The 14,496-nt window shown below is 43.3% G+C and overlaps 1 protein-coding gene across 1 annotated transcript in view; it reads left to right on the top strand.

Annotated features, from left to right (window-relative positions):
* The window catches only part of GALNT9 (polypeptide N-acetylgalactosaminyltransferase 9), a 467,683-nt gene that overhangs the window by 210,726 nt on the left and 242,461 nt on the right, over positions 1-14,496 (top strand). Inside the window, exon 5 of the mRNA XM_040347718.1 lies at positions 129-326. Within this exon, the coding sequence (XP_040203652.1) occupies positions 129-326 (198 nt within the window). The remainder of the gene's footprint in view (positions 1-128; positions 327-14,496) is intronic.

The following is a 14,496-nucleotide window of genomic DNA, read 5'->3' as shown; positions in this document are numbered from 1 at the left end:
CCTCTAGTCCAATGCTATCTTAAAAAATGATGGTGGCACAGAAATCTATTTCATGGTGGGTCTGACCTGCTCTAATTTAACAAATATGTTACAATTCTAAATATCTTCATTCACTGCTTTCTATTTAGGGCCGAGCCTGTCATCACAAGGATCAAAGAAGATCGAAGCAAAATCATTTTGCCAGCAATTGACAACATCAAGTACAACACATTCGAGGTACAACAGTATGCCAATGCAGCTCATGGATATAATTGGGGCCTATGGTGCATGTACATCACTCCTCCTCAGGATTGGCTGGAGAAAGGAGATGAGTCTGCTCCAATCAGGTGAGCCAATATTGTTTTCTTGTGTACAGTGATCCTTTGATAGTGTATATCAAACATATTTAATATAATTATTAAAAGCAGTTTCCCACAAAAGTGATATTCATTAGCCATGGACTTGCATAATAGTCCCCTGAATATTAATGATCACTATAGGCAGCAAAAGTAAACAATAGCAAGTAAGGTATGACTGTTGTTTCTAAGTTTTATGGAAATTAATACTCTATTGAACACCTGTGCTGAGTCCTCGGTTTGGAAATTTAGCAGGCAGATGCAAAGGGAATACAACCTGGTATACACATGGACAAAGTTCTATGAAGGCCCACATTTGCTTTGCTGGCATTGCATTCCACATACAGTATGTGCTCATAAAATTGTATTTACATAGCCCACTGTGCTCCTTTTATAAAACAGTGCCTTTACCTATCTTTTCATAAGGTAATAAAAGACAAATATATATTTAATTCAGAAAATGTAAAGATGTTTGCAATGGAGAGAAAACTAAAGACATGGACCCGGATTCACATACATTGGCGCATAATTATGCCGGCGTAGCGTATCTAATATAAGCTATGCCGACGTAGCGCAGAGAGGCAAGCACCGAATTCACAAAGCACTTACCTCCCAAAGTGCGCTGGGTTCCCTCGGCGTAAGCCGTCGTAGGTGGAAGTAGACGTGAGCCATGCTAATGAGGCGTGACCCCATGCAAATGATGGGCCGAGTGCCATACAAGTCCTTAAAACGAACGTCAGAATCACGTCGGAACTACTCCCTAAGATACGACGGATCACTGCCTACGACGTGAACGTAACCTACGCCCAGCCCTATTTACGTACTACGTAAACGACGTAAAATACGACGGCTGTGTTCCCTGGTCCATACCTTAGCATGAGCTGCGCCTCATATATGGGGAATAACTTTATACCAGACGTACGACTTACGCAAACCGCGTATATTATGCGCCGGGCGCAAGTAGGTTCGTGAATCGATGTATCTCCATCATTTCCATATTTGAATAGGAAATCAATGGGAGCGCCACTTGCAGCCAGCGTAAATATGCGCCCACGATACACCGGCTTAGGAAAGTTACGTCGGTCGGATGAAGTCTATTTTCAGGCGTATCTTGGTTTCAGAGTCTGGCACATAGATACGACGGCGCATATTTACACTTACGCGGCGTATCTCGAGATACTTTGGCGTACGTGCTTTGTGAATCCGGGCCATGGAAACAATTTTTTTCACTTATACTCTTTAATGGGAAGGTGGCGGGAATGCAGTTCCAGCACTGAATTTATGTAATGACATGAGGTCCTGGGGTGTACTGGAGGATCTATTAACGTTCACTGCTGTCAATTGTCAAGATATCTATTGTTGTGAGGGATCTATTGTTGTTAGGATGGATCTACTGCTGAGATAGGGTGTTTCTTTTTCTGACCTCTGGAAGGTCTATTGATGCAGGCTGTTCTACTGATCTACTGTTGCTAGTGGGGTCTTTGTTGCTGGTGTTGATCTAGTGTTGCTGGGAGTCTATTGTGGCAGTGGGGAATATTGTTGATGGGGTCTATTGTTGGTGGCTGCAGGGGATCTATTTTATTGCTTTCCTTGTTATTATTAAAGCGGATTTCCACCCATATAAAAGTCAGCAGCTACAAAAAATGTAGCTGCTGATTTTTATTAATCGCACACTCACCTGTCCCAGGTTCCAGCGATGCAGCTGTACGAAGCCCCGCTCATCTCCCCCTCCTCTCTGTGGCGCCGGGATCATGACTGGGCTCCACGGCCGTGCACGCACTGCGCATGTGCGAGCCGCGCTGCATGCCCGAAATGGCCGGTCGGGCAATCATCTGGGACCTGTGACATATCCCAGGAGATTGCCGAGAGGGAGGGGGGAGAGGTTAACTTCCTTCCGGTGCCGCGGAGCCCCGGGAGGAAGTGAGAGCTGGAACCCACTAAAAAGAAGGTTTGCGCTCCCCCCCAAAAAAAAATGACATGCCAAATGTAGCATGTCAGAGGGTCACCTGCTCTTAAAGCGCAAGTTCCATTTTTGGGTGGAACTCCGCTTTAACAAATTCCAACCAAATTACGTGGCACCACAAAATTATATTCTCTAAAAGGGGCCAGTACTGGGAGGGGCGTAGGGTATGGAGGGAGTGCGCAGAGTAGGGAGTAAAGACAAGAGGAGGCTCGTATAGGGACACTACCTGCATCTTTTCTCTAAGAAAATTATAGAATTATCTGCTACTTTATTTATTTGGCCTTATACTAAAAATGTTATGTGCATGTGGGTGTGTTTCCGTGTATATTATTATTATTTTTTTGGTGTTGTGTATTAATTAGTTACAGTATATTATATATATCTAAATATATAATTGTGTATTATCTTTTTTTATGCAATATAAGTAAACTGACAACAATAGACCTGAGTACAGCGGATGGAGTTTGGAGGCATAGAACCTCTGATCTTTTGACTGTAGTTCTGACCATGAAGTCAGTTCTGGGTTCATTCACAGCCACAGGGTGATCTGTGAACAAGATATTTGTGTCCACTGCTCTCATGAATCGCTATTTTAAGCTACAAAACATAAAAAATAAATAGATGGAGAACCAGAGCAGATGCCATGACTGTGGGGAATGCCTGTACAGTACTTAGATTCTGTACAATTGATTGGGGTGATTTTGTAACCATACAGATTCAGTTTACGGGGTAGTGGACATGCCACACACAAATTGAAGCAAACTCAAGCTGCTATTACATCAGCTACATTGTTTAACTTTTTGATTGCTGTGAAGTTTTTTGTACATTACTATGTAATATGCTCTTGTCAGTGAAAGGGCAAAAACGAAGACTTATATTGCAATGTCCATGTTAACTAGTTGTGTACCAAATCCGAAAACTAAGGCTGGATTCAGTGTATTAACATAAATCCTGTTAAAGGAGATCATTCAGTAAACTGATACCAATAAATCACACCAAAATGAACAGAAGTGCATGCACTATTTTTTGTAACAGCTCAACAAAATGCATAATAGTGCATTACTGTGTATTTGCTGTCCTATCAGAGTGTTAGACCCCTGACCCTCAGTCTGGACAGTACTGATTGGCCTTGTGCTGATCACATGCACTCTCTCAATAAAAAAATAAAAAAATGATTGCAATGCAGGTGCATTGGGTAGGTACCGCAGTGCTCCAAGGCACATAACCTGCATTGTCTCATCTTACCACAGCACATCTATTGCAATTTTAAATGTATTCTTTAAATATTAATAAATCTGCAGCTTTTGTTAAATACCTATCATGAAGGTTATTGTTTGGGCACTTCCTGCTATTAGGGTGACAACGTTTTGCCCCGTGTCTCAATCACCAGCATTGTCGCCCAATCACTCAAGCCTCCAGTGCAGAACCCAAGTGATTCAGCACACATATCATATCTTCTCACTATAAGGAAACCTGTGCTGAGGAATGCAGAAAGAGGCTGCGAAGGAACCACAGTAAATCAGCAGTGCTACATGCAATAAAGGATGAAAAAGACAAAGAGAAGAATTTAATTTTGATTTAACCGTGCCAACTTTGTATGATATACAGTGCTTTAGCAAACAAAAAATGATTTAGTTAGAGCTGACATCTACTTTAAATGTCAATATGTTTCTCTCTGTTTCACTACCACACACAACCTAAAGATGATTATACTGTACATCATTTTCTGCGGAATTAAAGTGTTACTAAACCCACAACAATAAAATCAGTCTGTATATGCAGTAAAGCATGCTTGTTATACGCACTTTATAATAAAAGGGGTTAATCCTCTACATTGTGTAAAAAAGCTGTTTGATCCTGATTTCTCTGATCCTCCCACATGCATTGTCCCCCAAAACATGTCCATATAAGACAGAGTTACTGGAGTCAGGCTGCACATGCTCAGTTTGGTGTGTATTAATAGAGAGATTTTTTTTTCTTTTTGAGAGAGTGCATGTTATCAGCACAGGGCCAATCAGCACTGTCCAGACAGAGGGTCAGGGGGTCCTACATTCTGATAGGACAGCCAGTGCAGTATGAAAACTCCTCCTACAAGCTTTAACCAGGCTCTCATAACAATCACAAGACTGCTATATACTGCTGATGAGAAAAGGTATATTTCAGTTTATTGTTAAAAAAATGATTGCATTTTCATGTTTTGTGTACTGTGGGAGACACGATATAGTGAATGCAGAGTCCTGGGTTTTGGTAACACTGTAAACCTGACCATAAAAAACATAAAAAGTGGCCCCTTGGAGCTTTATGCCATAATGTACTAAAATGTACCTACAAAATTATCCCCTTGAGCACTTTGGTGCCTTAAAGCGGAGGTTCACCCAAAAAATAAGTATATAACATTACATTCTGTATACCTCAAACATGTACAGTATGCTGTTTTTTTTTGGGGGGGGTGTACATACGGTATTATCGCTATTTTTCACCTGGCTTCCGGGTACTAGCATCATGCAGGAGTAGGCGTTCCTATGCAGTGGCGCAATGTCATCTGGGACTTCGCCCAGATGATTGACGTGCCTGACAAAAACTTCCCCCCGGCGGATAAGGCGCGTCACGAGTTTCCGTAACTAGCCAAACTGCGAGTCGGCTCGATACGGTGCCTGCGCAGTCAGCTCTACACGGCTCCTAGTCGGTGCGCAGGTGCCGTATAGAGCTGACTCGCAGTTTGGCTAGTTTCGGAAACTCGTGACTCGCCTTATCCGCCGGGGGAAGTTTTTGTCAGGCACGTCAATCATCTGGGCGAAGTCCCAGAGACATTGCGCCACTGTACAGGAACGCCTACCCCCGCGGGAGCTAGTACCCGCAAGCCAGGTGAAAAATAGAGATAATATCGTATGTACACCCCCAAAAAACAAACAAACAGCATACTGTACATGTTTGAGGTATACAGAATGTAATGTTATATACCTATTTTTTGGGTGAACCTTCGCTTTAAGGCACCAAAGTGCTCAAGGGGATCATTTTGTAGGTAAGTGTAAACCTCCGCTTTAAGGCTCGTACACATGCTTAGATTTTCGGATGACCGAACGTACGTTTTTGTTGCATTCTAGTCTCATGTCGAAAGTGAAGAGGTTACTCACAATAAGAAAATTTTCGTACGACAGTATACAACGTCAGAAGTGACGTATTGTGTTGACTAGTTTTGTATGTATTCTTTCGTTTTTGAGTATGCGTAGTCTTTTTTTGTACAAAAACCACACTAATGAAACAAAAATCAGACGTTGCGTTTACATCCAACAAAAAATTATAGCCTGCACATCCAAACTTTGTCTACCGATAAAGCGAAATTGGCTGTCGAAGCACCGTACTAACAATCCGAAAATCGTCAGACAGCTCGTCTTATAAATATTTATTATCCATTATCTATTTTTCGTATCATCTATAAGGACCTTAAGCTGTGCATGCATGGCTCAGTGTGCAGTAACGCTAACAGGCAGGGAAAAGTAGTTGTGACAAACGCTTCTCTTCCATAAAAAAACACCTTTTATTTTTTTTTTATTTTTTTTTGTTTATGTAACAGGACAATCCCCTTATGCCATGTACACACGATCAAAATTTCCGACAACAAATGTTCCATGTGAGCTTTTGGTCGGATATTCCAACCGTGTGTAGGATCCTTCGGACATTCCATCGGAATTTCCGACAGCAAATGTTTGAGAGCTGGTTCTCAATTTTTCCCGAAAACAAAAGTTCTTGTCGGTAATTCCGATCATATGTATGCAATTCCGACGCACAAAAATCCACGCATGCTCGGAATCAAACAGAAGAGTCGCACAGCCTATTGAACTTCATTTTTCTCGGCTCGTCGTACACGTTGTACGTCACCGCGTTCGGAATTTCTGCCAACATTTGTGTGACCGTGTGTATGCAACACAAGTTTGAGCCAACATTCCCTCGGAAAAAAATCCACGGTTTTGTTGTCGGAATGTCCGATCGTGTGTACGCGGCATTAGAGTAGCCAGCCAATGGTTAGAATTGACACGCCAGAATGGTAATTTACACATGCATGTTTAAAAGGTTGCCAAACAATGCATATCCTTGACAGTGGAAGCACTTTCACTAATTCATTGTGTTTTCTCGGGGAGGAAATATTGTACAGTCCCTTAATATGTACACAAACATAAATGTCACAGCGATTGTCTGTGTTTGCCCTCAAAGGAAGTGTTAAATTGATTCACTATCCAGCTAATATCAAACTCTGCACATTACATTGATTCACTTCTAAAGAAGCAGACATTCTTTTCTCATTCACTGCACATAACCAAAGGACAAATGCTGCACTGGGACATCACTGGCCTGCACAGCATGCTTGGAAATGTTACCGAGCATCGGCTGGAGAGTCAAAGATAACCTGGAACACACAGAGATCAAAATGGAAATGCACTTATATAATAGAACAGTAGAAACGAATAAGAGAGATTAAATAAACAGCTTTGTAGTTACTAAAACCTTATTTAACCATTTTTCTCTAAGTCCTGGACAATTGTCTAGCTACAGGAGGCTGGGATACATTTCAATGTAATCCAAAAGTGAAAAATAGGTAGAAAACAATCTCTAGCAATATGATATATAATGCCAGGGCAAGTATAAAAACGCACACAAATGTTTATTCGCCATTTGGCCATCTAGGACGTTACATTTTAAAACACGTTACAGTGGGACTATAGTATCTACTTTAACCTTACCAACAACCATCATGAAGGTCTTGTAGGTAAGGGTCTCGCGCCAAAAATATATCAAAAATATTTTTAAATGGTTAAATTTATAATTAAAGTGTTTTGAGCTGCTCCTCAAAATTCAGTGAACTGAATAAATACAAAATAGCAAAGCAGGGGGCGCTAATTACCATAAGTGCAAATAATATATGGTTAAAATATAATCAAAAATAAATGCCAAACCAGTGCAGTAACTAGCATCCACCCAGAAGAATGGTTACCAGTATTCAACAAAATAATCACATGCACATAACGAAGTGATAAGTCCGTTAAATAAAACAGTAATTAACCACTTGCTTACTGGGCACATAAACCCCCTTCGTCCCCAGGCGAAATTTCAGCTTCCGGCACTGCGTCGCTTTAACTGACATTTGCGTGGTCATGCGACGTGGCTCCCAAACAAAATTGACGTCCTTTTTTCCCACAAATAGAGCTTTATTTTGGTGGTATTTGATCACCTCTGCAGTTTTTAATTTTTTGCGCTATAAACAAAAAAAGAGCAACAATTTAAAAAATATATATATATTTTTTACTTGTTGCTATAATAAATATCCCTTTTTTTTTTTTTTATATTTTTTTTCTCAGTTAAGGCCGATACGTATTTTTCTACGTATTTTTGTAAAAAAAAAAATCGCAATAAGCGACTGGTTTGCGCAAAAGTTATAGCGCCTACAAAATAGGGGACAGAATTATGATTTTTTTTTATTATTTTTTTTTACTAGTAATGGCGGCAATCTGCGATTTTTATTGGGACTGCGATATTGCGGCGGACATATCGGACACTTTTGACACAAATTTGGGACCATTCACATTTATACAGCGATCAGTGCTATAAAAATGCACTAATTACTATATAAATGTGACTGGCAGGGAATGGGTTAACACTAGGGGGTGAGGAAGGGGTTAAATGTATTCCCTGGGTGTTCTAACTGTGTGGGGGGAGGGGGCTAACTGGGGGAGGTAACCGATGCTGTGTCCCTATGTACAAGGGACACTGATCGGTCTCCTCTCCTCTGACAGCACGTGGAGCTCTGTGTTTACACACAGAGCTCCACGTCCCTGCTGTCACCTGCTGTGTCACCACCGATCGCGTGTACCCGGCGGAACATCGCGGCCGCTAGGTACACGCATCGACTCTTCAGCGATGCGCCGGGACAGTGTAATGCTTTTAAAAAGATGTCCAAAGACGTCCACACGGCACTTGAGAGCAATGCTGTTGACGTCTTTTGTCAATAGCGCGGGTCTGAAGTGGTTAAGCAAAGTGTCCATAAATGCAAGAAGAGCTGTGTTGTTAGTGTTCAAAATTCTTTCAATTCGCACTGTGCAAAGACAGGGAGGATTTCCACCTTCACCAATTGAAGACACCACAATAGTGCATATAAGGATGGCACCTTACCAGAAGTAGTTGACCTTTTTCGTTAGAAAAGAGGTCAAATAAAGCTTAGTGTCACCATGGACAGACTGCAACAAATGGAGTTCCTTTGGTTCAGCTTGACTAAGCGTCATAGAGCATGGTAAAAGAAGAGAAATAACGCCATAGCATGATATCGTTTAATAAAATTTATAAAAAACACACACAGTGCCGAGTGGCTCCTTACTTGGGGTGGTGCCCACGTCCCGGCACTGAGACTATACGGCTTAGGTCGAATAGAGATGAGTCCTTGCTGGGGAGGCTGGCGTGTGCTCCACCTCTAGCTTCAGAGGAACTAGCGGGACCGGAAGTAGATGCTGTGCGTGCTCACGTACCGCCTCGACGTACGTTTTGTTTATGTCGTCATCAGGAAGTGCTTCCTGAACACTGTGTGTGTTTTTTATAAATTTTATTAAACGATATCATGCTATGGCGGTATTTCTCTTCTTTTACCATGCTCTATGACGCTTAGTCAAGCTGAACCAAAGGAACTCCATTTGTTGCAGTCTGTCCATGGTGACACTAAGCTTTATTTGACTACTTCTGGTAAGGTGCCATCCTTATATGCACTATTGTGGTGTCTTCAATTGGTGGAGGTGGAAATCCTCCCTGTCTTTGCACAGTGCGAATTGAAAGAATTTTGAACACTAACAACACAGCTCTTCTTGCATTTATGGACACTTTGCTTAATTACTGTTTTATTTTTTAAACAGACTTATCATTTTGTTATATGCATGTGATTATTTTGTTGAATACTGGTAACCATTCTCCTGGGTGGATGCTAGTTACTGCACTGGTTTGGCATTTAATTTTGATTATATTTTCACCATATATTATTTGCACTTATGGTAATTAGTGCCCCCTGCTTTGCTATTTTGTCATCATGAAGGTCTACCTAGACATGGGATCTCAAACTAGCGGCCCTCCAGCTGTTGCATAACTACAAGTCCCATCATGCCTCTGTCTGTGGGAGTCATGCTTGTAACTGTCAGCCTTGCAATGCCTCATGGGACTTGAAGTTTCACAACAGCTGGAGGGCTGCCAGTTTGAGACCACTGAGTACTAGATGAACCTTTCAATAAATAATGTAGATCACCATTTAGCCCCTGTGCATTTCCTTGTTATTAGTAACATTTCTGGAAAAATCTCACAGAGTCGAGCTTAACTGTTAGGCCTCGTACACACGACCGGACATGTCCGCTGAAACTGGTCCGCCGACCAGTGTCAGCGGACAGATCCGATCGTGTGTACAGGCTAGCGGACAGATTTCCAGCGGACAAATGTTTCTTAGCATACTAAGAAACATGTCCGCTGGGAAGCTGTCCGGCGGACATGTCCGCTGGTTAGTACGTCTAACCAGCAGACAGAAATCCCGCGCATGCGTCGAATTGATTCGACGCATGCGTGGAAGCATTGAACTTGCGCGATAGACAACCTCGGTGTCGTCTACGTCACAGCATTCTCTGTCCGCGCGGATTTCGGTTTGATGGTGTGTACAGCCATCAGACCGAAATCTCCCAGTGGACATGTCCGATGAAAACGGTTAGGCGGACCGTTTTCATCGGACTGTCCGCTCGTCTGTACGGGGCCTAAGGGATCATTTTCATTTGTTTTAGCCCTCTAAAGAGCGATTTATGGTGGATAAAACTTTGACAGGCAGTGAGGAGGCATTGGTGTGGATTTACAAAAAGCAAATAGACTGTGCACTTTGCAAAGTGCAGTTGTGCCAGACCTTAGTAAATGAGCAGAAGCTCTGCTGACTTCCATCATCCAATCACGTGCAAGCAAAAATGTTTTTTTTTATTTATTTCCCTTGCATGTGATATGGTATTCTTTGCAAAGTGAAAGTTTTTTTTAAAGCAGAACTTCAGTAATTTTTTTATCTTTCCATCAATTAAATCTTCTGCCTTTGTTGTTTTAACTTTGGATAGTAAAACATTTTATTTCTGCCAGTAAATACCTTTTACAGCCCACTTCCTGATTCTTGTCTGGTCATTAGCCTAGGCTTATGACATCTCTCTCATTCTCGTGAGAGTTTGCCAGGAAGGGAGGGAGGATGAGTCATAAGAGGGCCAATGAGAGCTGCAGAACTCTGAAGAGGTGTGTCTATGTAAATCCAGGAAGTGAACAAGCGGTAGCTTCATCTGCTGACAGTTAAAATGGTTGCAGCCAGATTCATGAGGTGAGATTTCTGCAGCATATTTGGCAAGTACAGAATCACAGTATATATAAAATAATATGCAAAGTGGTTGGAGGGAAGCTTCAGAATTGCAAAGATGTTTTTATTATTATTATTATTATTATATTATACAGGTTTTATATAGTGCCAACAGTTTGCGCAGCGCTTAACAAAATAAAGGCAGACATTACAGTTACATTACAATTTAGTACAAGAGGAATAAGAGGGCCCTGCTCATTAGAGCTTACAATCTAATTACAAATTATGGAAGCAGCTCCTCTTTAAGCTCTGGGGCAACTGCACTTGCAGAGAGAACAGTCTATTTTCCTTTAGTAAATCAACCCCATTGTGTCACCTCCTCACCCCTGTTTTAACCCCTAAAAACCCACATCACAAATGCTGCAATCATGTGCATTACTCATGGATGTGATGTAGTTACAGCGCAGCCTCATTCAGTTGATTGGGTCACATTCGACAGGCAGTAACATCGATAGGGGGATCGTTGTTTTGGTGCATAAGCGGGAGCAGCTGAGGATAGTAAAAACATGGCTCAACCATGTGCTTTTACCACCCTCCAACTGTAAAGCCCTGTACACACAATGGGTTCGTCTGATGAAAACAGACCGATGGACTGTTTTCATCGGACGAACCGATTGTGTGTGGGCCCCATCAGGTTTTTATCCATCGGTGAAAAAAAATAGAAACTGTTTTAAATTTTTCTTATGGTTAAAAAACCGATAGAAAAAAACGATCGTCTGTGGGGAAATCCATCGGTCAAAAATCCACGCATGCTCAGAATCAAGTCGACGCATGCTCGGAAGCATTGAACTTCATTTTTCTCAGCACGTCATTGTGTTTTACGTCACCGCGCTGGACACGATTAGATTTTTAACCGATGGTGTGTAGGCAAGACTGATGAAAGTCAGCTTCATTGGATATCTGAGGAAAAAATCCATCGGATTAGATTCCATCAGATATCCGATCGTGTGTACAGGGCTTAAGAGTAAATGAATCCTCAGAAATTGATCGATCAATGGGGCGGCATGACGTGGTGCACGTGAAGCACGCACGTCTGAGGGAGCGGCGGCCCACGCTATGGATCTGACCTGGAGGAGGATGGAGGGACCTAGACCCGGCGGTGCTCCATGTGCAGCGATCGCGCCGCAGTGAGGGAGTTCACCGTGGGGCCAGCCCTCCTACAGCGGAAAAGACCAGCTTTCGCCGCCATCCGATAGCCCGCACCCTCCGGCCCCCCCCCCGTGCCTCTCCGGGAGACAGCAGACAAGCCACAAGACGGGTTGTGTACAGGAAGCTCCCACTTGCAGCACTTCTGTCTGCTGCCTATCTTCCCCCTCTTCTCGGCAGTGAGTACAGGACATCCCATTGGATGGGAAACTATAAGGTAATATGGATCCTTTTTTTTCTATGTCTCCCCATAAGACCAGATCAGTGAAACCCATGGAGCAAGGACTAATGCCCTGAAGGCTGGGGATAGGTATTAACAATGCTGGGATAATTAACTCTAACTAGTGGCCCTGCATATGCATATTGTTAATGTGTGGAAGTAATCAACAAGGATGAACTGAGTAACTGCTTATATTTTGCATAGCATAATAGTGGCTTCAGCAGGAACATTGTACCGCACCAGTATTTTTCTCTGCCTCCCCCCCTCATATTGTACTTATATGTGAACTTAAGTATCTATAGCCCATAGGTTTATGGGGCCTCAGCTTAAACTCCGTTGATATAGATTTGGGTGGGAGAGCGGAAGTGTATCTGTCACCCCAGAGACATTACCTACCCCCGCAAACCATAATTAATTTGGTAAGGGGAGTTGTCCCGGAGTTTGGGTGTGAACAGCAGGGGGCTCTGTATAAACTGTCTCAATTATAAAAAATAAGGCTGGCTATCAACCAAAAAAAAAAAAACGCGGGTGCAAGGTGTAAACGTCTCAGCTTATCAGGAGACCTCTGTTCCCACCCTTGAAAGGAGCTGCCAAATTACGGGGGGGCTGAACGGAGGCATCAGCAGGGGCACCTGTGAAGTTTTTACCCCCCGGGTTCGGCCTGGCCCATTGGGCAGGTTTATTTTGTTTGCCCAGGGCATCAGAAACCTGAGAAGCGGAGAGCAATCTTGGGGGGATCGCGGGTAGTCCGCCTTATTATACTCTAGAGGAACACGTGGAGAATCCCTCAAGAAAGGGGTTTTTTGAATTAGGGAGTGCAATACTCCTAAAAATAGAGAGAGGCTGACCTTCCTCCCCAATGCCCATCTGAGGATAACGGGCCAATCCCCGGAACCCCTAATAACTTTTGTAAATGTCAGGTGGCAATTTCTGACTAAGGAAAAAAAAAAAAAAAAAAAACCTTTCCTACCATTAGGAACTCATGCCTCAGTGAGCAACAAAAACTGCGCTGTCCTGAAAAAAAAAAAAAAAAAGAGGGAGGGGGGTGCGAGACCCCTCACGTACCGCTCAAACTGGGGAAACGCATCAGAGCGACAAGGAAACACATAATGAATAAATCAACAAGGGGGGCTGCTTCGAAAGCCCCAAAGGATATCCCCTCCCCCACTACGATTAGACACTACATGACACCGGGCGGGAGCTCAAAGAGCCCAGGCCCAATTAAAAAAACAGAAAAAATGGGGGTAAACAAAAACGGAGGAGGGGGGGCAGCATCCCCAATAGCAGATACCTTAACAGAATTGGAGCATGTAGCTAGCCAAGTGGAAGAACATAGCTTGGACTCTCACATTCCAACTACGGGCGAAATGGCGGCAATGTTAAAGGGATTGGAGAATGTTATAAAAGAGGAAATCAGTACATTGAGAACGGACTTATTTCATATTTTGGAACGGGTAGAGGAAGCCGAGAAAAAAATAGAAAAGCAGGACCGGGATTTAAATGAATTGAAAATTGAACATTTAGCTATGAAACAAAATCAGAGATGGCTGCAATATCGTCTCGAAGACCAAGAGAACCGCAATAGAAGGCAAAATCTAAGATTACGTTCTGTCAAGGAGGAGAAGGGCGAAGACTTGAGGAAAATTCTCGATGATTTGCTCCTCCCCCTCCTTGATAATGCCTCGGAAGGTCCCCTCAAAATAGAACGGGTCCATCGTGTGGGGAGGATGAGGGAGGGAGGAGGGAATTGGCACAGGGATATAATTGTGAGGTTTAGACATTTTGAAGACAAAGAGAGAATTTGGACAAAATTGAGAAGAAAACCTCCCTTATCCTATGATGGCAGGGAGATCCAGATCTTCACGGATCTGGCCTGGGAAACCCTGGCCAGAAGAAGACACCTAAAACCTCTCTTGGAACAGATGCGCCAACTCAACATAAACTACCAATGGGGCTTTCCGGCCTGCTTGATAGGGCACAAAGAGGGAGTGTCAGCGAAATTAATATTCCCCGAGGAACTTGCAGGATTCTGCCATAAATTGGACATGCCGGTCATAGAACTGCCAGGATGGGTGGAATAGTTGTTAGATAATAGCCCGCCCATAGGGGCGGTTGTGAGCGTGGCGACTCTACGGGATGGGGGGGGGGAGGGAGGGTCGGGGGGTGAATAAAGAAGGGCACAAGGAGGGCAGATCCGTAACCTCTCCCACATAAGATCTGGCCCTGTGAGAACAGGAGGGAGGGGCGTGGGGTGTCACACCTCATTCACAAGAACCGATGGGTAGGGGATACCAAGGATCCCTACGGTTCAGTGGCAATGATCTGGCCTGGGTAGGGGGGGGGCGGGGGGGGGGGGGGAGGGGAGGGGGGTGGGAAGGGGATTATGGCTCCCAGGGATCAGCCTGAAAAGTCTTGTTTGCTTAAGGAGGGGACT

This window comes from Rana temporaria, chromosome 1 (assembly GCF_905171775.1).
Source record: "Rana temporaria chromosome 1, aRanTem1.1, whole genome shotgun sequence".
Classification (NCBI taxonomy): Eukaryota; Metazoa; Chordata; class Amphibia; order Anura; family Ranidae; genus Rana; species Rana temporaria.
The sequence above is the reverse complement of the archived record's forward strand: the minus strand, read 5'-3'. Positions and strand labels throughout refer to the sequence as shown.